Genomic DNA, 25,118 nt, shown 5'->3' with positions numbered 1-25,118 from the left:
CTTGAATCTCACCAGTCCTCTCCTCCAACACTCACCTAGGTGTACCAATTTCCCCTCGGTAAGTTGGCCATCTGATCCGCTGGACTCCAGAATATAACAAATCTGAAAATCAAAAACACTGCAGCAGGTTAAGTATCAGAGAACAGCCATGTTAGTCTGTATCTTCAAAAACAAGAAGTCCTGCACCTTACAGACTAACAACTATTTTGGAGCATAAGCTTTCATGGGCAAAGACCTGCTTCATCAGATGCATAAGATGGAGGGGTTTCAGAGGAGGTCAGCTCTGGCCCTTTACTGAGACCCTCTCTTTAGAGCCTCCTCTGAAACTCCCCCATTCATGCACGTGATGAAGCGGGTCTTTTGCCCACGAAAGCTTATGCTCCAAAATATCTGTTAGTCTATATGGTGGCACAGAACTTCTTGTTGTTTTTTGCAGCAGATAAGTGTTCAATGCCAGCAGATGAGCTTTGAAAGTATACTGTAAAAAAACTTTTAGTGAAGGGGCTACCTTTTTATATCAATGAGACAGGAAGAAGCCTCCGCAGGCTTGCAATCATAAGACACGTCCATCAGATCAGGGCTGAGCAACCAGATCTTTATGTTGGACTCTGAAGATAACAGAATCATGGGAAGGACACAGTGTTATAAGTAAAATGTTTTTCATTAATTTTCATGGCATTAAGACTTTTTTTAAGATTTCAAGCAAATATGCCCAATCCAAGCACACAGAAAGAAATAGAAAGAAGCTTTTTTGTTTTGGTAGAACACAGACTAACACAGCTCTCTCTCTGTCCATACATAGATGGAGGAAGGGTGCCTGTATGTGTCTGTTTCTCTTTTTAATTGCTTTAATAGCTGGAAAGGAAGAGTAGCTGTTGCCATATAATTCTCTGAACTTCTGTTGGGCACCCAGGTTTGATGAACCACCCTTCAAAAACTGCTGCCCTATAATCTTGAAGGAACATGGAAGATACACAATGACAGGAAGTTAACCAACCTGGTTTTTACAATTAGCTGAGTTATGCTTGATTTTTTAAAATTTTTTTTCATGTGGCTTGTGCATGGAGAAGCATATGCTGCATGTGAGACTTTTGAAAAGCATAGCGGAAGTGAAACAGGAAGTCTGATCCTTTCTCAGTTTGTTGATCTGTAAAGAGAAGCTGAATCTGTGAATACGGGCTTTCTATAACTGACAAAACAACTGGTGTGTGTGGTTAGGGGGGAATCTCCTTGGAAGGAGCCCCAAAAGAGGAGATGTTGAGACAACTGGACAAAGGAGCAAGCAAAAGTAGAGAACAACTCAGTGAACCTGAAAAAAGAAACAGAGTTCAGCAATCATCCAGAAAAACCACTGGTGAGTTTGTGGGGCTGAGTTCTAAATGCTGCAGTGTCTTACACATTCATTGTGCATAAAGTTCTTGGTGATAAGAACAATGGCCTCATGGTTTTTGTGCATGGGTTTGATTACGTGTAGCATTTCAAATGTAACAATAATGACTAACAGGGAAAGCATTTATTTCTTGCCTGTTAATGAAAGACTGGAGAAACTGAAAGACTGAAGCAAAATTTAGGATCCTTAACTTGGCAGGTCATTTGTTGTCAGGAAATAGATGTTTCCCACTCTTTCTACAGAGCTAGTCATGGAAATGCTTATGTCTTTTTCTTGAGTTAATACAGTTATGATGCTGGCTTTCCTACTTATCTCCAGAGGAGAGAAACCAAACAGAGGAGAGTGGGAAATGTAAGGAAGGACAAAAATATACAGTGATATTATCGGCACTGGTGAGGCCACATCTGGAATATTGTATCCAGTTTTGTGCCCCCCCACCAGTATAGAAAGGATGTGGATGTGCTGAAGCACGTTCAGCAGGGGGCAACAAAAATGATTAAGGGGCTGGAGCACATGACCTATGAGGAGAGGCTGAGGTATTTGGGTTTATTTAGTTTGCAGAAGACTGAGGGGTGATTTAATTGCAGCCTTCAACTTCCTGAAGAGGAGCTCTAAAGAGGATAGAGAGAAACTGTTCTCAGTTGTGACAGACGGCAGAACAAGCAACAATGGGCTGAAGTTACAGACTGGAGTAGGTTGGATATTAGGAAAAACCACTTCACCAGGAGGGTGGTGAAGCAGTGGAATGTGTTGCCTAGAGAGGTGGTGGAATCTCCATCCCTAGAGGTTTTTAAGTTCTTGCTTGACAAAGTCGTGGTTGGGATAACTTGGTTGGCACTGATCCTGCTTGAAGCAGGGGCTGGACTTGATGTCCTCCTGAGGTCCCCTCCAGCCCTATGAGTGTATGATTATTTTTTTAAAAAGTATACAGTTTATCAATAGCAGTGAAGACGGTTCAAATATGTTAATATTTGTATAGTATAACTTTCTATCGAAGCAGTTGCTATATTTGCCTCAAGGATGGTGTGCAATCATAAATAGGAGAGGGTAATCCATGTGATGAATATGCCTTCGTGAGGAGGTGTCCTTGACATAGTCTCTATAACGAAATCGTTTACCCAATCCAAAAGTTTATGTACATTTCCTCACAAAACAGAACATGTAATGTTTTCATGTAGTTATATCAAACCATCTGTTTGTAGAGATATCTGAGTATCAACACTCAATATAACTCAGTATATGCCTGGTTGAGGACCTGAGGCTTTGGCTAAGCTGAAATTTCAACTTGCATATAAATGCTCACAATATCCCCTAAAAATCTCAGCAGCATTATGATACATCTTGCTTATTGGTAGCAAAGTCACTAAAACCCCAGAGTGTTTCTCCAGTGTGGTTCAGTAGCATGCAAAACATATTTGCAATGGAAAATGTGGGAAACAATGTCAACCTTAAGGCATTTTCAGGGATGGCCTTTACACAATCTTCCTTCTGTCTTCTTGGAGGTCACATGTATTTTTTAGCTGAACATTAGTTACCGTCAAAATATTTTAAATTACTGGGCGTGATGTTGTCTCCATCAGAGTTTAATTGATTTCTTCATTGGTTCCTTCTGCAGTTTCTCAGGCTTGTTTCAAGATGAAATTACCTTTCAGACAAATTTCCTTGTCAGCAGCACAGTTCAGCAGAATGTTTCCACCTCCAATCCATCAAACACAGAAATTATTCTCTGGTTGGCAAGGATCTGTTCTGTTTTTGTCTCCGGTAATCCTAGTGTAGGGCTATACTGCCTTCATTTGGTTAGTCCTACAGTGGATTGATTTTAAGGGCCACTCTACACTGCGAAGGTTACACAGCTGGGAACAATTTAGTTTTTTTTTTCTTCTTGTGGATGGTGCCAATTTATCAAGAGATTAATCTAAAACATCAGCCTGTGACTTCTTCAGCATACCCTCAGAAAATACCTCCTCATGTACTTCAGCACCAGGCAACCTACTGGCCAGCACCATCCCTTGTCTTTTCAAAACTTTAGGAAACAATGAAATTAATGCATCAGATTAAAATATAGTAATTCTGGGTTTCAAACCTTACACATGCATGTTAATGTCACCATGGTACTTGATATTCTGGGCTTCACTTTCCCTCATCTAGCTCCAGGCATTTCAGTATCCTGCCCTGGGATAGGATAATTCCTGTGTTTTTTTAATAATTTAGCCCTTCAGCCACATTCTTTTTGGCAAGTAAATGGAAAGTCCAACAAAACAAACTGGCATCTTACAACCTTATGCTGATCTTCATCCCAACTCCAGGCTCGGTAGGCCTTCTACCTTGTGCGGTAGGTGATTTTTACACTAGCTTCCTGGGTAGTAGCCCTGTAGAGGAAACCAGACTGTCTTTTACTATGGACACCTGGCCAGGGGCCCTATAACAAGTTCCAAGTTCACCTACTGAGACCTCTTGCTTCACCTTCCAGGCTCATTTCCTACCTATGACTTATCTCAGGGCCTTTTCCACATCTCCTTGCTGGGTTTTGTCTCTCTCTAAACTTTTACACTGGGCCCAGTGTGAAGAGCCTCTAACATCACAAACAACAAGAAGTCCCGTGGCACCTTATAGACTAACAGATATCTGACAAAGTGGGTATTTGCCCATGAAAGCTTATGCTCCAAAATATCTGTTGGACTATAAGGTGCCCCAGGACTTGTTTTTGAAGATACAGACTAACATGGCTATCTCTCTGGCACCTGTCTAACATCACAAGCCTCTGGCTCTTTTATAGGAGCATCTTCTTTCTCCCTACTGGTCTCTGATACTGTAGTGCCTTCCTGCCCCTACCCATCACTCCATCTACCAAGCTAAGCATACTCTTACAGGAAGCCTTACCCCTAGGGGGAAGGTAATTAACTAAAGGGAGCTGAAGCTGAGCCCAGCCTCCTGTTACCCGCTGATATACTAAGCTGTTACAGAATTCATTTCAACTGAGGGTTTGGAGTAGCTGATGTTTTAGGTTAATCTCCTGATAAACTGGCACCCTCCCCAAGGAGACAAAAGCCTCATTGTCCCCGCCGGTGTGGGCTCCCTAGTGGTGCGGCCCTTAAAATGAATCCCTCGCCGGGTGCTTAGTCTTGTTTTCCTTTTTCTGGGACGGGGGCACCTTCCCCAAGGCCCAGGGCAGGTGAGACGTCGCTCGCTGGCTCCGTGGAAGGGCAACCCCCGTGCCCTTTGTACCCCTAGCTGCAAAGGCCGTGGGCCTCGTCCTGTCTGGCCGGGCGCGTAGGGCGGGACTTACGACGCCGCGAAATAACAAGGGGCAGAGCTGACCGAATATACGGACGCGGGCGCGGCGGGATGCCGGGCCGGGCCAGGCCCACAAGGGTTCGAGGCGGCGGCAGCGGCGGCGCTGTAGCACCTTGAAGGCCGCCGCGTGTGGGTTCTTCCTTCTTCCCTGGCACGGGTCGGGAAAGGCCCGTCCCCCCGCCCGTGTGTTCTGGGGGGGGGTGTGGTTTGCTCCCGCTGAAGCGCTCGAGAGGGCCACGGCTGCAGAGCCAGGGGGCACCGCGCGGGGGCTCGCTCGCTCCCCGCGTGTAACGCGCCCCACGGGTGCGTTGGGAAGGACCCCGCAGTGCGTGCAGGGGGCCTGTGGGCTTGTGTGCCTGTCCCGGAGGCCGGGCGTGTGGCGCCGCGGGCGGGAGTGGCAGTGGCAGCAGCTCCTCCTCCGAGGGGCGGCGCCGCCTGCCGGGGGCCCTGCCCGCGCGGCGCTTCGGAGCGGCGCTGGCGGCGGCCGGGCAGGTGAGAGGCTCCCGGGGGAGCGCTCGCGCTTCGCGGCTCCGAGCTGTGGGGGGGGCGGCTCCCGCAGGCGGCTCTCGGCCATCCCCGCGGGGGCTGTCATCCGGGGCGGGTGGCTGGGGCGTGAGCGGCTTTTAAGGCGACTCCCCTTGTCCAGGACCGGGCTGGGGGGGTGCGGTGGGCGGGAGACTCCTCCTTGCTCTTGCTGGGTCGGCGGTTGCCTCCAGCCCCCAGCTAGCCCGGGGATTGTGGCACGTGTTGGGCGGGCTAGGGGAGGGTAAGGCGCCGTGCGGAGCGGGCCTCTCTCTGCAGGGCTGGGGGCGGGGAGAGGGATCGGATCCCCCTCCAGCCCTTCCCGCACAAGCCCGGGGTGAGACTTGGTCTCCAGTCCAAGGGGCATTTTCCGTAGCCCTCCCCTGCCCCCCCTGACGTCAGGTGCCGCCCCGGCACACAAGAAGGGAAAAGGGCGTTCTTTACCTTAGCCCCCCGCTGTGCTTTAACAGGTTACCCACCCAGGCTTATGTGTCAACTAGTGACTCACCACCTTTATTGCCAGCAGTGTGGGGAACTCGATAGGAGATTGTAGCCTTACATATTTTTACGCTGCCTTATTTGAAGGCTTCTTGGCAAGAAATGTAAATACTTGAAATTTCTCCAGAGAGCTGAGAGATTTAATAAGGCTCAGCCTCCTTCCAATAGTGGGCTCTGTTTAAGAAACAAAAAAACCCACAAAATACTGCTGGGAATTGTTTAATGGACACAGCCCGTGTCTATTACTGAGGTCAGAGATTTTGGGGAAAACATTTCCTTGTAAATATTGCAGGGTGGTTGTTTTTAACATGCCCAGTTGAGAGTCCAAACCTGCATGGTGTTGAGTGTCATCAACTTCTGTCACAGGGTGAAAGAGGGAGGGATAGCTTGATTTCCCAAATTTCAAGGACCCATCACCAGGGCAGTCAAAAAAATGCATATGTTCCCCTTAGCCTCTTTCCAAGTAGTTGCAGCTACATACATTCATTCATTTAGTATCTTATAGCCTATACAGTAAACTCTTTCCTATCCAGCATTTTATGATTTGGAACTCTCAAATAACCAACATTTTAATCATAAGTCAATTTTATTTACATTTTCCATAAGTACAGTATGGGGAAAGTAAATACGAATAAATACAGCAAATACAGTATGTTTACAGTGTGCAATACTACTGTTGTTAAATAAAGTACTCTGCATACATTTTGTTTGTTTCTTAAGATGTAATCTTGTTTTTCTTTAGTGTTATGCATTGCTAGGTATACCGCTCTATTATCCAGAATATTTGAATATCTGGCAGCCTTCCAGTCCCACGGCTGCCAGATATAAAAGAGTTTACCGTATTGACGTATCTCTTATGTTCCAGAAATCATTATCTTTTCACTTTGCCTTTCTGCTGTAGCAGTACAGCATTAGAGTATATTTCTGATTTAATAATTAATATTGGTCCATCTGTCTTCTTACACTGACTGATTTCGACTGTTTTTCCACTGACCAACTGCTCACCGATTGAAACGTGAAAATTGCTGTTACCTTTGCTTTCAGTTTTAATTTCTAAAAGGGAGATAACAGTAGTTCTCAAGCTATTCAATCAGTAAGAACAAATGTGTTCTTGTGATTCTCTCAGTCATTGAGATTTGAAAACGCACTTATTTTACCATAACCCCAGGGACTCCCGTTTTCACATTTCTAAATATAGTGAAGCTGGAGGATAGCGTGTGCTTTCTTTACTTGGTCTCTAAAATCTGTTTCTAAATCTCTGGAGAATGTCTCTTAGGACCCAAGTTGAGGCCTATAGCTGACAGCAACTAATGTTTGGAAACAGAATTGAAATGTGTATAGAGATATACAGCAGGACACAAGATGCTTGTACTTTACAGGCACCATGAAGAAGCCAATTTGCATAACCAATATGCAAAATTTTGCTAGATCTGTTCTTTTCCCCCCCTCTGCCCCCAGGATTCGCTATACATACAAGGTTATGTAAATTTATTTTTTGTTTTGGTTTTCTTACTGGCAGAGAAGGAAAACGCTAGAAATTGTCAACATTTTCAAAGTTGCGTGCCTAAAGGTAGGCAACTAGTTAAGTAAGTAAATAATTGGTCTGATTTTTCAGAGATTCTGAACACCCAAATAGTCCATAGACTATTTGACAATGACAAATGTACATGATCAGCACCTGTAAACATCAGATCTCTAGTATAAGATGGATTTAGGTGCCTAACTGTAGGCACTTTTAAATTTAAACAATCTGAACAAGCATTTGCACTACAAACAGGCTCTCTAGGCTAAGTCTTCTGTAGATGGAACATTCTTGGGGAGAAGGAGAATTGCAGGGTCCTTTGATATTATATGTTGGCACCTGCACTCTTGCTGCAAATCTTTCTTAAGTGGCATTATTTGTAACATTCCAAGTATCTTAGCTGTTTCAAATCATTCCTTATTTTATTTTAACCGCTCCATCATCCTTGAAATATTTTCTTTCAACTTGATGGATGAGCATCTGATGCCAGTCAGAATGTGTAACCTATGCTAAAATAATGCCTCTGTGTCTCCCTCCAGTGGCTAGTCCAGAGATACGTGGGTTTGCTGTCGCTCTGAGCTAATGGACCTGGTCCTTTGGCAGGGCTGTCCAGCAAGTGTTATTTGTCCAGGGCTCCCTGATTGAGAGGGTCCCCAAAACGATGAGGGGTGGTCAGGCCAAATATGAGTGAGAGCTATTGCTACATATTGCGCAGGGTCAGAGCATCCATTGGGTTAAATGCCTTTCATCAGTAGTGTGGAGAGTGACTTGCTCATGCCAGCGGAATCCAGATTCCGCTGTAGCTGCCCTTGGCATCATTGTGTAAGGTCTCCAGATATCAGTGCTGATGCCAAATATATATCAGTACTAATACATTCCAGTGTACAAATGATTTCAATTAGAAGTTAAAGGGACACTATCAACTTAAATCTTAAAGGTGCCTCACTGTTCTTTTTTCCCTCTGCAGTGTTAACAAGAATAAAATATTTAAAAATTTACTTTCTCTGTCATCAGAATAGATAGAGCCAGCATTTGTCAACCTTATTCACAACAAGTAATTTCTTAGGGCTTCTCTAATTCTCCAGTAAGTGCTCCACATGGGGAGTTAGTGGTATAATTATATAGCTATAGTTTTGCTGGTGTATTGCTCTGTGCATATAAGCCCATCTTAAGAGCAACCCTCATGAAATTTTGAGGGCCAAGCTGGAAAAAAGCCAGTGGAACTACTTGTCTGAACTCTAGCCACAGCTTGTGTCTTATGATTCCTTTCTTGCTGCCTATGATATTTTCTTTCCCAGCCATGTCTTTGCCCTCCATCCTGTTTCCTATTCTCCCTACCATAACACAAGAACATAGAAATGGCCATCTTGGCCAGACCCCTGGTTCACTGTCAGCTGTGTGGCTGTGCAGCAACACATTTCAGGTCACAAAATCACTTGGCCCTGTCCTGCCCCTCCAGAGATACTGTGGAGACAGCCCGTCACCTGAGCCTGAGCCCACTGGAACTGCCACAGTCAGGGAGAAGAATGCATTTCCCAATCCAGGCCTGCTGGAGTTGCTGGATAAAGGAGCCCCTTCCCTGCTCCAGCCCAGCCCTGCTGGGAGCTGCTGCAGCTGGTGAAGGGAGCCCCATCCCCAGTTTGGCCTGGATGCACCAGAGCTTTCATGGTGTAGAGATGTCCCTCCCAAGCAGTGGAAGTGCTGCTGAGGGGGAGAGAGAACTGGGGAGTTCTCTCTCTCTGCCATAGCCTCAGGGCAGTCTGCACCCCAAACTGCTCACCGCAGTCCCACCCCAGAGTGTGTATCTCCAGCCAGAGCTCTCCTCACCACCACCATCTTAATCAGGGCTGTTGACAGATAGGGCAAAAGGAGCACCTGCCCCAGATCCGAGCAATATAAAAGGACCCAGGTTTCCTGGCTGCTGCTACTGCAGTAGCAGCACCAGCAGCCTGAGTCCTGGGCCCTTTTTTATTGCTGTTAGAACCCAGGGCTGAGGCAGAGGGTTGGGATCAAGTCTGCTGACAGAATTGCTGGACCCCTGGGCAAGGTAGAGGGGACCAGCTCCATGCTCCCAGAAGGGGCAGAGTCGTGGGTAGCAGTGCTGCCTAGCTTTCACACATCACCTCCATATTGGTGCACGTAAAATTCATTCCACACGTAGGTGATTAAAAGTAAAGGGCTCACAGGTCAGACCTATAGTCCGTCTATCAAACTACCCTGTCCGACAGCTGCCTATGCCAGATGCTTCAGAGAGAATGAACACAAAAGGGCAATTTTGAGTGATCCAATCCCTGTTCTCCAGTCACAACTTCTGTCAGCCAGAGGGGTAGGGCACCTGGTGCATGGGATTCCATCGCTCACCATCTTGGCTGAGAGCTACTGATGGAATTAGCCTCTGTGAGGGGTCCCTCCCCCACTCCACACTTAGATTGCAGAAAGTGGGGCCCCACAGAGACTTAAAGATACCTTGCCTGTACACAGCGTTTATCTTAAAACTTCCCAGGGTCACAGATTCCCTGGCCTTGGGGGTAGTTTGCTGCCACCACTGAGTGAGAAAAGACTCCTATACCCCAAGAAGACCCACTTGGACGTATTCCTGTGGGGGTACCCCTAACTCTTAATCCCCCTTCAGGAGGGAACTTGGACACAAAAACCTGTAATTCAGTAGCTGACCATTTGGTCTGAGGAACAGACTCCTCTTAGACAATAGAACTCAGATCAGTTACTTAGAAACAGATTTATTCACAAAACGAGGAAATAAATCAGGGTTGCGTACAGAGAAAAATATTTCTCTGGGATTCAGCTTAAAATTTAGGGCGGGAGTGGGGGAATCTCAAGTGAAACAACAATACAAAAGAGAAAAAAACAGCAGCCAACAACAAAACAACAGTCAACAAAACAGCAGCCAACAGTCCATCCAAATTTTAAATAACCAGAAACCTAAATGGGTCTAACTATACATTTCCCTTGTACTTAACTGCACACACAACTAGATCCATTGTTTACAGTCAAGCCCTGAGGTGCAATTGCATTTGCTTTGATCCTACTGACAGAGACCGAAAACTACAAGATCTCTACCAAATATTCATAAACCTGAATTACCCACCAGGAGAAATAAAAAAATACAAATCGACAGGTCCAGACAAATATGCAGAGACCAGCTACTCCAAGATAGGCCCACAAAAAGTCAATAACAGAACATCACTGGTCATTACCTACAGCCCTCAACTCAAACCACTGCAAAACATTATGAAAGACCTACAACCTATCCTTAATCAGGATGCCATGGTCCAGAAGGCCCTAGGTGACACGCCTGTTCTCTCCTCCAGACAACTTCCCAACCTTATGAGGATTCTCACCCACAACCACAGTCTTTACCACAGGAACACCAGTCCTGGAACTTTTCCTTGCAACAAAGCCCGTTGCCAACTTTGTCCACATGTCTATTCTGGAGATACCATCACTAGACCAAACCAGGTTATTCACGGAATCATGGGCATATTCTCATGTTCCTCAACTAACATCATATAGGCCATCACGTGCCAAGAATGCCCAGAAGCTTTATATAGTGGACAGACTTCAAACTCTCTTAGGCAAAGAATTAATGGTCATAAAACAGACATAAAAACACTCCTGATTCACAAACCTGTCAGCCAGCACTTTAATGGAGTGGGCCATTCTGTTAATGACCTGAAAATCTGTATTCTACTCAAGAGCAATTTTCACAACAGTTTAGAAAGAGGGGCTGCTGAGCTCTCTTTTATATTCAAATGCGACACATTAATACGTGGTTTCAACTGGGATGGGAATTTTCTAGCTCATTATAGAGGCTCTTTTGCATACTTGGCTTTATCTAATTCTTGACACACACACCTTTCTGCCCCCTGCTCTCTGATTTGCTCACCTTGATAATATTTTTCTGATTTGTCAACCTTGATTACTATTTTTGGTTCTCTGTGCCTTAAATATTGAATCTGTTCTGGTATGGCTGTGATCTGAAGAAGTGGGTCTGTTCCACGAACGCTCATTACCTAATAAATTGTTAGTCTTTAAAGTGCTACTGGAGTGCTTCTTTTGATAGTATATAGCCTAGCACGGCTATCTCTCTGTTACTCTATGATTTAGTTTGCAATGGTCAGGATATTTCTGATTTTTCATTCCAGTTACCTGGGAGACATTTCCCTCTCTGTCTTTCTCTATGCTGTCAGCAGAGACAAAAGCCCTGGGAACTGCAATTGTTCTCAGTTTAAACAAAGCTACTTTACTCCCTTGGCTCATGTGGGATTTGGGTTACCTCAGGAAGATTAACCCCTTCCCTGCACTCATTCATGACAGCCTCCATGAACTTAACTAATTTTTTTGTGCACCATCTTGCACGTCTGCCCTTTACAACATCCCATGGCATTGAAAGACTTACATCGCTTTAAACCTGATGCCCATTAATTTCATTGGTTGAACGTTTGCCCTTGTGTTATATCAAGTGTGTTATAACACTTCCTTATTCATTTTATCCACACCATTCATGATTTTGTAGCCCTCTATCCACGGGCGCTGATTTTCTGATGTTCTGTGGGGGCGCTTTGCCTAAGACCCTGTCCCCACTCTACTCCTTCCACCAAAGCCCTGGCTCACCCTGCCTTATTCTGTACCTTCCCCAAGCCCCATCCTTACTTTTCTTTTTGTCCCCCACCAGCTGCTGCACACCACGCAACAGCTGTGGGCAGGAGGCACTGGAGGAGGGTGGGAGGAGAGTGCACTGGTAGGAGAGCTGTGAACCTGTCTTTTTTTTTCCCCCCCATGGGTACTCCATAGTCCGCGCCTGTGTCTCTGTCATTCTCCCTTAGTTGTCTCTTTTTCTGTGCTGAACAGTCTGTCTTTTTAACTTGTCATGTGGTAGCTAATCATTTTTGTAGCCCTTCTGTGTACTTTTTCAATTCTAATTATTTTTGGAGATGTGGCAACTAGAATTGAACATAATATTGAAGGAGTGGGCATAACATAGTGGTATTACGATAGTTACTATATTATTATCTAGCTCTTTATTAATGGTTCTTAACATTATTGTCAGCTTTTTAGACTTCTGCCAGTTGATTGATTGAGCCAGTATTGTCAGGGAGCTATCCATGATGTTACCAAGAGCTCTTTCATGGATGGTAATAGCTAATGTAGACACTTTCATTTTTTATGTATAGTTGGGATTATGTTTTTTTTTTCCATTGAGCACTACTTTGCCCTTTTTGATGTTGAATTTCATTTGCCATTTTGTCACTCAGTTTAAAGAAATCCCTTTGTGCCACTTTGAGCCCCTTCATAATCTACTTTCGACTTAACCAGCTTGAATAATTTTGTATCTGCAGCTTTTGCCACCTCACTGTTTGCTTCTTTTTCCCTGTCAGTTTTGAATATGTTGAACAGCCCCAGTACAGATCCAGAAGGGAGGGAGGAGGAACAGTGGTAGTTACCCCTTTTCCATTATGAAAACTGACAATTTATTCCAATCTTTTGTTTCCTATTTTTAACGAGTTACTGGTCCATGAGATGAACCTTTCATCTTAATCCATGGCTGCAGAGTTTGTTTAAGATCCTTTGCTGAGGGACTTTGTCAAAGACTTTGAAAGTCCATGTATTTTAGAATGGCTGGATCACCCTTGTCATGCTTGTTGACTGTCCCAAGGCATTCTAATACGTTAGTCAGTATAATAGTTAAAACGCTACACGGTACTTTCCAAAAAGCAAAATGGAGAACAAAATCACTATTCTAAACAGCTGTGGGTTCTGGTACTGTTTCCATGCATGCCTTTAAATTAATAGCTGTAAAGCTAGGCTGCAAATGACTTGATTTCCTACATTGGCACAAACAAGTATGGTTCTTCCTTGTATCAAGTGAAGACAAAAGGAAGCAAAAGTGTATTGTTGTCACTAATTATGTAAACACAGACAGGCTTTCAGAACAATTTACTACCAGTAGGTGCCAGGTATTCAGCATGCTGTTTCTAAGAAGCTAGTCATTATGAATAGGAAGCAGTGTAATGCTGTTTCTGTCATTGATTAGTGTTGTGTTTCCTGGGTGTGCTTAAGAGTAATCTTTTATTTATTAGACATCTGGGGTGTGCTAAGCTTGTGAATATATTAATATTGCCCTGAAACTAGTAGTTGGCTTGCTAGATAGGATTCTTGTCTTGTGTCAGCCTAACATTTCAGCTGCATGACTTGGGAGTCCTAAAGCCTATAAATGGTTGTTTACAAATAGATAAACTGATGAACACAGAGATTAGGCCACTTGACCAAAGCCATGTCAGGCTGCTCTTCGTTCTTCCTCCTGACCAAGCTGATAATCTAACAGATGGTTTATTTTCTCACACAGGTCAATCGTGTCTATTGCATGTATCTTTTTATTTTCTGCTCAGTGGCTTATTTATTTACATACTTCCCTTACTTAGGTTACAAATATTCATGTTTGCTGGTACACCTTGATTTTCTGATGCTTGTGTGCATTATTATAGTTTTTATGATTATGAGGCTTGTGAACTTTAGTCATGGAGCAGGAGGAGTCCATTGTGCTAGGAATTGTACAAACATAAGATACCTGTCCTAGTGATGCTGTATGTATAGTGCTCTTGTTATAACACTGCGTCCATCTGAGAAAAATTCAGAATAGACTACCTACCTACCAACTACCTACAACTTTCTAGACAGAAGGGGAAGAACAGTGTCAGAGCCTGGGCTCAAGCCCAAAATGGAATAAGTACAATACACTGTAATTTTATAATCCTGCAGTCTAAGCCTGAGTCATTTGGCATGGGCCAGTCACAGGAGTTTTCCTGCAGTGCAAACATCCTCTGAGTGTCTATAGTATGGCTGACAGCTTGGGAGGTACTGGTGAGGATTAATCTCAGTCCCTAATGGCTGTGCATATTTGGAGGATAGAGAACAGTGCAATTATAAGATTCCTGCTTTGTGATACTGGCAAACAGGACGGAACAGTAAGCAGGTCAGAGAGCAAAACAATTTTTTCTGGGGGAATAACATTTTATGTTTCCCTCATGTAAGTGCCAGTTATCCAGGCACATAACAAGGCACTTTATTGAAGGAGGCCAGGCATTCATATTACTCACCTTTCTGGCTAAAATTAAGTGAAGGGTTGAGTATAGGTTGAGTAGTCCTTTACTCTGCCAACTGGGAGTTAGCACACCACTATCAAAAGATGTGTGTTTTGGAAAGCAGGGACTGGACAAAACAATTAGAGCAGCATCAGGCCAACTCACCATGAACTCCAGCAACTACTAGATTCTCCATAAATAATAACCTTTCTTGTAGTAATACCTTTCCAAATCAAACTGTATACCTTTTCCAAATCAATATCACATTATCTGCAGGTAAAAAATAATATTCTGTGGGTTCAGATGAATCAGTTATCGAGTCTGAGTTAAAATATATTAAATGTGACTTGAAAAAATTTCAATCTCTGTCCTTTTTTAGTAACCTTTTTGCTAACATATGACTGGTTTATCATTCATGTTCCAGGTGTCTCTCTCTGTCTCAATGTATATGTGTAAAGAAATTTGGTGTAGTTAGGCAAAGTTATTAATTTTTCTTAACCTTCTCATTGTGAACAATTTTCCCTTAGAAAAAACACTTCCCACATCTGAAAATGAGACTGAAATTATTCATAGCTCCAGTAAAGGAAGCAAGTACTCACTGGGGGTAAGGAGAGGTATGTGCCCTGAGTAAAGATGGCCAAAGATTGGTTCTAAGGGAGTGGCAGCTACAAGCTGCAGGTACTATGATCCCCATTTCACCAGCATCCTTGCTGTTATGACTCTCTGAACCATCAAACCTGCTGATGTGTATCACATTCATCAAATAGTCTCAGGGGAGTAGCCATGTTAGCCTGTAGCTTCAGAAATAATGAGCAGTCCAGTGGCACCTTAGATACTAACAGATTTATTAGGTCATGAACTGGCATGGGTAAAACCCACTTCTCAGGAAAGCTGTGACCTAATAAATGTGTTAATCACTAAGGTGCAACAGGACTGCTTGGTATTCATCGAAGTAACTTATAATGTCTAAAAGATAGAATACTCATGTTTCTTCCATGTCAGATAATATAATTGACAGAGAAATAGTTTTATACTATTCAAGGAAATTTTATATGTTCAAGGAAATTTTATATGTTTTTTTAAATTGTTTATTCAGTTTACCTGGAAAGAGGTGTGCACTGTGCAACTATAAGGACACCTGCTTGTTCCAACACACACATTGGTGGTTTCCAAAGATCGAATCCTGGAACCTCAGATCCTGAGCCCAGACCACTGTGATCTGATGTAAAAAAATAATTGTGCTCTCAGTAGCAGCCACTAGAAGGGATCTGGTATATGCTGTGTAGGAGCTAAATATTCAGACCTCATCACTTTCTGATCAAAATAAATAACTTAGTTTTCTGACTTTGTGTGTGCCATAAAGGATGTTTTTATTTTTTGTCAGTGCCAAAAAAGTACACTCATCCCTCGCTATACGAGCACAGTTGGTTCCCAAATTTCTGCTCGTAGGTGAAAACTCATAAGAGCAACGCTAAATTCCCATTAAAATACATGTAAAAGTCTCTAATTCGTTCCAAGTGCTTGTAACTTGACATAAACCAGTTGAGTTTAAGTACTTTTCTGATGTATTTGAATAGTTTGGCACCAGAAATGGGACGTAGTGTATGTATGTAGAGGAGAGATTCCCAACCTATGGGTGAGGACCCAAACATGGGTCCCATTAGATTTGTTAAAGGTCAACATCTGGGCAGTTCTTGGCTGCATGTGGCTGTTAAAGAAGCCATTTGCAGTTTCTTAACACTGCTGCCTCAGGCAGATAACTGCTGGAGATGGCAGTTATCTCTATCACTAGGAATAGCAATTACCATATGCCTAGGTGCTGAAACCTTAAAACTTCAGTTAATTGGTGGGAGCAGGAGGGCTGGGGGAGCCACCCAGCCTAGCAGCCCCGATGAAGAGGCTGTGGGAGGAGGAGGAGTGTCTAAGGCTGGGCCTGTTGAGAGATGCAGGGGGGAGTCTAAGACTGGGGGAAGTTTGGGGTTGCCGGGGGGGTGTTGTAAGACTGGGGGTTGTTTGGGGCTGCTGGGGGGGTGTAAAGCTGAGGGCAGTTTGGGGCTGCTGGGGGGTGTTAGAACCTGGCCGAAGGTGAGGTCTGCAGGGCGGGCGGTGGGGGGCGTCTCTAATGCAGTAAACCCTCAAGTTACCCAGAGGTTGTTCTTGCATAACTTGAATTTTCATGGAAGCGGGGAGCCAGGAACCACCAGGGCTGGTCAGTTTCCTGGCTCCCAGAGTGACAGGAGCTGGGAACCAGGGGCAGGCTGGTTCCAGTCCCCCCACTGCTTGCAGGGAAACTGATCAACTCATGGCTGGTTAGTTTCACATTCCTGTCACTGCAGGGGAGGGAACCAGGCTAAGAGCCTTCTCCCTCTCTTCCCCCAGCTGCAAGGCTGTCAGACAGCTGCATGTCTGAGGGAAGGGAGGGAAAAGGCTCCAGCTGCAGGGCTGCGGGTCCCCCAGCCTCCCAGGACCCCACAGCTGGCTCCGCTCCAGCCATGGGACTGTGGGTCTCCCCGCCCCCGGCCAGGGACCCTGCTTATATAAGCAGGGGAAGTTCACTCATATAGTGAATAAAGGTAGGTATATATAGTAACAGAGAGGAAGCCGTGCTAGTCTATACACTATCAAATCAAAAAATTCTTGACCTTTCCCCCCACCCCTCCACTCTCTGATTTGCTCATCTTGATTATCTTTTTCTGATTTGTCCTCCTTGCTTACTGTTTTTGGTTCTCTGCGCCTTAAATATTGAGTCTGTTCTGGTCTGGCTATGGTCTGAAGAAGTGGGTCTGTCCCACAAAAGCTCACCTAATAAACTATTTTGCTAGTCTTTAAAGTGCTACTTGACTGCTTTTTGTTTTGCTAGGTATATATGTTCCTTGTTTTAGCGAGTACTCATTAAAGTAAAGTACTTGTTAAACGAGGGATGAGTGTACGCACACAAACACAAGTAAAGGAGTGGAGAAATGTAGGAAGGATAAAATAAATGGGCCATTTCCACCTGGACTGAATAGACCTTGTCAGCTCTGGCCCTCCCTTTTACTGGGATCCCACTCCTTAAATACCCCTCTGAACCCCTCCCGCCACTCATGCATCTGATGAAGTGGGTCTTTGCCCACAAAAGCTTATGCTCCAAAATATTTGCTAGTCTATAAGGTGCCACAGGATTTCATGTTGTTGTCAAAAATAAAACACTGTAACTATTAACTTTCTAGGGCCTTTTTCTTCATACGTGTAAGCTGCTTTGAAATTGTTTGTAAAAATTTTGAGGAGTACAGGGACTTCAAAGTTGCCGGTGGGTTAGCTGTGGCTACACATGAGCTGGCAGTTAGAAGTTAAATACTTTGAAGTTGCCACGGGGAAGAATTAGCTTAATGAAGTGCTGCATATGCAGCGCAGCACTTCATTAATAATCTCCCAACTCCCTACTTACTATGCTTCCTTTGAAGTAGGGAGCTAGTGTAGACACAGCCTAAAGGACAGAAATCCTCAATGTTTTTATTATTGATCAGATGAAGTCAAGGAAACTACACTGATACGCATTGTTTGAGGATCTGGCCTACAATTCATATTGCACAGGGAAAGTCCTGACCAACCTGTGGTGCCTACAATAGAGCTCAGGGTCTCAAGAGTGAATGGACATTCTTCTAGAAAAGCCTTTTTTAAAGTCAGATGACTTTTAAAATATTCTCCTGAAAGAAGATGCAAGAAAGTTATGTTTTGTTGCCTTTTTTGTTAGTTAATGTTCATTATTACAGATATGTTGATCCTGTGGTGCTAATGTTTCAATATTTGAAGCAGTTATTGGTAGAGCAATAGTTAAACTTATAGGGATGCACTAAGCCTAAAGCTGGCAAATTCTTCAAGGAAGGTAGAATAAAGCTCTCCGCAACCACTCAGTTCATGTCCTTTTCTTCAGAGCAGGTTTTATTAATTAATGATATAAAACCCTCAAAATAATACAAAGTGCTAGAGCTGTCCAGCATTCTCCCAGCTGGAAAGTAAGGGTAGGTCTACACAGCAAAGTTACTTCGAAATAACAGCTGTTATTTCAAAATAACTACCCTAGCATCTACGCAATGCAACCACTATTTTGAAATAATTTCAAAAGAGTGGTTGGCTTGCTTAGAAATAGGTAAACCTCATTCCATGAAGGATAGTGCCTATTTCAAAATAGCTATTTCAAAATTGGGGCTGTGTAGACAGGGAATAGAGCCTAGTTCTAAATAAGCCATAGTGCGCATCCAATGGGTCTTTTCAAAATAGGCTCTATTATGTGTAGACACTCGGTTTCGAAATAGCTGGGGGATATTTTGAAATGCATTTTATGTGTAGCAGCATTATTTTGAAATAAACTATTCTGGAAAATTTCTTCTGGAATAGCCTATTTCAAAATAATGCTGCTGTGTAGACATAGCCTAAAGGTGCATACCATTCCTCACTGGCTAACTCCTAGACCTCCTGCCAGATCATCAGGGGGAGGAATGTTGTTCATCTTTCCATGTTGAGCCAGGAATATTCCTTTATAGGGTTTCTAGTCATGGTGCTAAATAGAGCTTTCTCCATCATGTGCTCTTGTCTGGTGACTGCAACTGCCTTGGTCTTCGGGGGCTGGGCCTTAAAACGGGAGAGTGGGAAGTGTGTATTTGCCCAAGAACCAGCAATCAATTTTCAAAACATCTTGATTTCCCTCTATTTCCAACTCTCATAATTTTATTCTGTCACAATATTTATTATTTTTCTCAAATCACCAACTTCCTGATTCCTGTGATTAGATAAGAATCACAGCTTTCTTTAGAAAAGTATGTTTCTAGCCTTCCTTGTTGCAGAGAAAAGCTTGAAACCCTGACTTGAATGCACCCTACAGGTTCAGAAATCAGAAGCTAACTAAAATGAGCCTCCCACATTTATTGTTTCTAAAAAAACCCTCATAAGTATTAAGCCAATCTCATTGTTTGTGAGAATTTAACTCCTATTGAATGCTTGGCAACACTGGATATAGTAGAATCATTAGGATAAAGGGTGTAAACCAATATGGTATTGTGCAACAGTGACATATTGTTCGCTTTTTAATTTTTGTTTCAGGAAGAAATGAAGTACAGTTCTGGACAGCAGCTATCAATCAATCCTTATATGTTCTGTGGCAAAAAGTAAAGAGACAACTAATAACAATCATGTCTTTTCTCATTGCTGCTCTCTGGTATTGTAGAAGGTTTTATGCATACTTAGCACAGCTGTTGAAATGGTATGTTTTTACTAAAACACCTTTCATTTTCAATAATATCATTGATCTTTCATTAAACATTTACTTTCTGCAAACTCTTTTTGACACCTGTTTTCTTATCATTTGGCTTTCAGGTGGAGCAGATATCTTCACAGAAAATTCAGAAGTAAACTTTTTTTTTATTATCAACCTGCATTATAACGTTCCTCCTCTTTAAATGCAAAAAGTAGATATTTATCTCAGGTGACCATCTGTCCCGTTTTGGCCAAGACAGTCCCATATTTCAGCTGTCAAGAAGGAATCCCTCGTTATGTTAACAAAAGGGCTAATTGTCCCATATTTATGCGCCCTGCTGAGCTGCCCTTTCCCCAGGTCAGCACAGTTGCAGCTGCAGATACCAGGTGCTGGCTGGCGAGCACATGTAGCACATACTAACTGGCCAGATGTGCTGGCAGCAGCAGGGGCCATGACATAGGGTAAGACAGGATACGTTGGGGTGGGCTGGGGGTAGTATGTATTCTCCACAGTCCTTTTTGCTGCTCCTCAAGCCAAGGAGACTGACCCCGCCCCCAGCCCCGCTCAAGGTACCAGCCTCCACAGCTGGGAAACTCCTACTCAGGGCAGCAGACTGCAGCCCCCATCCCCAGTGCCTCCCATTCCCACTGGCTAGGAGGCTGCAGCCCGTCCCCAGTGGCCTCCACTGGGAGGCTGACCAGCCTCCATCCCTAGCACCCCCCTCCTGGAGGCTGTGGAGCCCCCATCTCCAGTGCCCCACCATGGGGCAGTAGCCCCATCACTGGGGAGCTGTGACATGGGACAGCAGCCCCCCTATCCATGGAGGGCAGGTGTCCCATATTTGGTATAGGGAAATGTGGTCACCTTATATTTATCTAATCTGTGAATTAAATTTGGTTTAGAGAACCTTAGCGTACTGGCAGAAGTTGATCTGCTTGGTTATTGTGCGAGAGAATGGAAAGGAGAAACCAAGCAAGCGAAGCAGATGAGGGCGGTAAGAGTTAAAATGTTTGATTTTCTATGTGCGAAGTGTGAAAAAATAATACTGAGTTGGGAGAAAAAAAATAAATTCCATCCACTTTTTGTGTAAGCAGATGTTAATGAGCTGTGTGAGATCAAATTAATTTCAAAAGAGAGGAGGGGGAAGCTCTTCTTCACATTGTTCTATATGTGGCTAGGAGGTGTAATTTCTAACTAGAGTAGATATGGACTGCTAGCTGATTGAGTGAGCACATATACAGCCACCTGAACTGGACACCACACCCCCGGCTGCAGTGTAGGCATACAGGCCAGATTTACGTAGAATATGGACCAGACCCTCATGTCTGATGCATCCCTTTTATACTGTTCTACCAGCACAAATAAGCCAAAGAGCTATCCTAATTGGACAGCCGGAGATTCCTTTTTCATAGAGGAGTTCCTGGTTACCAGAGAGCTAGAAGTGCTGGTCACTGTTTGGTGCAAAATTGGTTGTCAGGCATACAAAGAGCAGAGCTGCACTGCTAGACTCAGGCCAGCTGTTTGAAGATAAAATAATCCTGAGAAGATCTAATGTGCATTGAGGAGCAGATTAATTTCCCACTAGCTCTGGGGGAACACAAAGATGGCATGTAGCAACTTTAGTTTGCCTCAACTCTGTGTCCTGATCTTAAGCACGGGTTTGCTGAACTAGACTTTTCCTTTGTCAGAGGAGCAGTGGATCTGATTCACTAACACACACCCCTTTGTGGAAGGAACAGTAGTTACAGGATTTCTGATTTCTAACAGCAAAAAACTAAACTAATTTAATATAAAAGTTGAATTTTGGTGAAACAAAAACAAAACAAAACAAACATCACCACAACTGTCCTAGCAGTGCAAAGTAGGGAGAAATAATCTCTTGAGTGTAATAGCAGGACATGAGCAAAGTTGGCAAAGATTAGTGCCAATATGTTGAATTACTACCAGAAACAAACAGACTGATGCTCCGAAACAAAAAAGAAACAGGCAGCAGTTTTCTTTTGTCTTTTCTTCAGACTGAACTACTGATCATGGAAGAGAGGTAATGATATTTTACTGTTGGCCCACAATGACTCCTATATTTAGGTTTATTATGTTATAAAAAAGTGAAAATGGGCATTTTTGTAGCCTAGCACAACATGTATGCAAACTACCTGCAATAAATTTCAGATGATTATTTTAATATGCTGCCAAATCTCTATGCTGTACCCAAGGACACATTGACCTAATGCTATTACGGTTTGTTTTAGTAATCGGTATATTGAAACCCGTTCGAAAACATACTTGAAGTACTTGAATCAGTTTAATAACAAGTGACTACTTCTAATGTTATCTCTTGGGAAGTAAAAAAGGATATTAAAGACAAAATGCCAAGAAAATGTGACTTTAAATACAGTTAAAGTGAAAACCCACTGCAATGAATATGTAATAATGTGATGCTGAGGGAAAACTTCTCCTGCTTTACCTCTTGTACAGGTATGCCTGGGAATGTGACTACTAAGAACTTATTTTTGAAGTGTCGCAATGACCACCTCATTCCACTGTTTGGAAAAGAGGTGTCTGGGGTCCAATAACATAGCAACTAAAAACCTGGCAATGCTGGCATGCTGCCAAATCAAAGGCAAGCTGCTGATTCAGTCTGCATGGGGAGGTGATGATTTGTTTAAATATATATCTGTGCTTTCTAGAATTCTGGAACATAAAATAGGTATTTGGGGTTTAAAACGTTTATTCTTTACTGGCACTTTATTTTTCTGGAAGCCAAAGAACCCAACCAAAAATTTCATTGGTCTCATCTTGGCCTGTCATTTGATGGCATAATCAATTACAAGATTAACTACACTGAAGATGCCAAAGAACATGTTGTATAGGCACAAATGCTTTTAGAAATTAAAAGTAATATTTGGCCGTCACAGTGGGTCATGAGTATTTAGCTAGGAAATGCCACTGATACGAAGAATTGTGGTTATATCCTAGTTCCCTGTCTTTTTAAATAGACTGGATACAGTGTGTTAAATTAGTTTTTCTCCAGTGTCTGTCAGTAGCTATGCTACTGTTTCATGCACCTATTTTTAGTAAAATCTTCAGAAAATAAATAGTGAATGAATAAATAGAACTAGTAATGGCTAAAGAAGCACGAGGAAACACTTTCCAGGGATCCTGGAGACTGATACAAACATTGGGGTTATCATTCAGCATTAAAGCATTTTGTACTAGCAGTCTTCAGAGAGAGTCAATTTAGTAATCTAATGGCATAAGATTTCTGATGAAAGGGCTCCATCTGCTGCATGTTGCTGTGTACACAAATTTAGAGGAGAATGCAATGTTGTATAACCTTAACATCTGGATCAAAATTTTCTTTTTCAAAATACTGACATTATCATTTAATGTTCTGGACACAAAAGTTGTGATCTTTTTCTCAGGCACTGTGAAAAACAAATTGCTAGCAAGTGTGGTTGCCTGTGGAGCAGATGTTTGTCAAAGATTAGGTCTGTTGATATTAGGCTGACCACACCAGCGGATCACAAATTGAAACCCTTATGGTCATAGCAGTTTGCTATCTCCTGTTCACAAGCTCTAAACTAGTAAATAGTCAGTTTCAAGTTAGAAGGAGAGGATAAAAATACTTTAATGTGCACTGAGTGTTGCACTCAAACAGATGATCGTAAAGATCATTATGGAAATCGGAGAAGTACAGTGCCCAGACCATGTATAAACATATTGAAACAAATAGAAAGTATATACATCTATAGTGAAATCAATGTATTTAGGCTTTCGGCTTTACTTTGTGCTAGTGTAAATCAATAGTAACTTCACTGAGGTCAATAGTATTACTCCACTATAAACAGAATTTTTGTAAACCCCCTAAGGGCATCTTGAAATTAGACTCATAGCTAACTTCTCTTATTGGTTCATTACAGGATTTACAATACGTGTTGTTCACCATTGGTTTGGCCCTTTTTTTTAGGCTTATAAGGAACTGTTTTGGAAACACCATATTAAATATATACGACAAGTCCGAAGAGACAACTATAGTGCATTAAGAGCTGTGCTGTTTCAAGTATTCAGCCAGGGCATTTATTTTCCATCATGGATGAAGGAGAGAGACATTTTAAAGGTATGTTTAAATCACTGGAGCAAATAATATTTACATATCCTTATGTTATAGGATTGATCCAGCAACAACTTCTCTAAAACTGCTGCAAGTATGAGTAGAGAGTATGGGAGGGAGCAAGAAAGGTTAAGTACAATGCAAACATGGAAGCTATTTCTGTCATGTTAATATGATGTAATAATCTATGTGGTCCCATTTTAAGCCTTGTACCTGCCACTGGAAAGGAATTAATATTCACTGTTGGCACTGGAGGTGCCTAGAGACCCCAATCAGGGATGAGTTCCATTGTGCTCTTGGTTGTCTGGTTGCCTGTGAAAAAGGCCACAAAAGTACTTATGTTCCTCACAACAAGAGGAAGCAATTTCAGGCCCGAATTGAAAAGGGAAGCCTGTTGTTCACTACAGTGCTGCTGGTGATAGCAGCACACTGGCAATTGCATAACCCTACCTGGATGGCTGACCTCTCAAGAAGTGAACCTGTCAGATGGTGTGGTTGTATGGTCATATTCCTCAGCCTATTTAAAAGACTGGGTCTCAGAATGAACTTGTACAAGGCTACAGGCTATAGAGAACATTGGGTTCTGCTGGACTCAGTATCATGCTTGCCAGACAATCACTTTGTGCCTGTCAGTGAACTAATACAGTTAAGTCAGGGCAAGCACCAAGAAATCTATGTAGTAAAGCCTGGCCCTGTTGGGCCATATGGCTGCAAGCACATATATGACTCAGTTCATGAGGCTGCACCTCAAGTGCCTGCAGGCATGGCTGTGGATGGTGCCCACTTAGCTAAATTCAGCCTCAACTTGCTAATCTCAGTTCACTGAGGGTTATCGACTGCTTTAGCTTGTGTGAAGCCAGGGAAAAGGTGGCTGTGGATGTTCTGTTCTGTTACCTACTACTAAGTACAACTATGACCACAGACCACCTCCCTGTCGGTCAGTGGAGGTCATGTGGAGGGGCAGCTGGACAAAGGGATTTGGACACCTCAGGTGTGAATTTTCTACATCAGTTTGCTAGAGTTGAGTGTGGGTTAGCTGACTTGCAAACATTTCCTCCCTTGCACTTGGGGCCAGTTGGTCCAGCTACTGTCTGACAATATATCAATGCATAGTCCTCAGATCTCTTTATGGAGGTCATCCATCTGTGAAGTGGGTGCATACCTCTGCACATTGTCCTGAGCAGTCCATCTGCCAGGGCTTCAGAACACCCTGGCTGACTCCTTTAGCAGACACTGAAAAAGAGTGGGAGTTTCATGGCCTGACTCTGCAGATGGTATTTCAGGAGTGGGGTCACCTGTTCACAGACTTGTTTGTAACACACCTGAACAAGAAGCGCAGGGAGTTCTGCCCCACAGACAGGCTCTCTGTGATGTTTTCCTCATATGATGGTTGGAGGTTCTGACAAGTGTTTCCCCTGATCCGTCTGTGACCACGGGTACCTAAAGAT

The 25,118-nt window shown here is 43.3% G+C and overlaps 1 protein-coding gene across 1 annotated transcript in view; it reads left to right on the top strand.

The window, feature by feature from the left end:
* Positions 1 to 1,254: 1,254 nt before the first annotated feature.
* The window catches only part of OTULINL (OTU deubiquitinase with linear linkage specificity like), a 36,047-nt gene continuing 12,183 nt past the window's right edge, over positions 1,255 to 25,118 (top strand). Inside the window, exons 1-5 of the mRNA XM_074985956.1 lie at positions 1,255 to 1,354; positions 19,406 to 19,565; positions 19,679 to 19,710; positions 20,462 to 20,553; positions 23,527 to 23,676. Of these exons, the coding sequence (XP_074842057.1) occupies positions 1,255 to 1,354; positions 19,406 to 19,565; positions 19,679 to 19,710; positions 20,462 to 20,553; positions 23,527 to 23,676 (534 nt within the window). The remainder of the gene's footprint in view (positions 1,355 to 19,405; positions 19,566 to 19,678; positions 19,711 to 20,461; positions 20,554 to 23,526; positions 23,677 to 25,118) is intronic.

Source organism: Carettochelys insculpta, chromosome 2 (genome assembly GCF_033958435.1).
Source record: "Carettochelys insculpta isolate YL-2023 chromosome 2, ASM3395843v1, whole genome shotgun sequence".
NCBI classification, from domain to species: Eukaryota; Metazoa; Chordata; order Testudines; family Carettochelyidae; genus Carettochelys; species Carettochelys insculpta.
The sequence above is the reverse complement of the archived record's forward strand: the minus strand, read 5'-3'. Positions and strand labels throughout refer to the sequence as shown.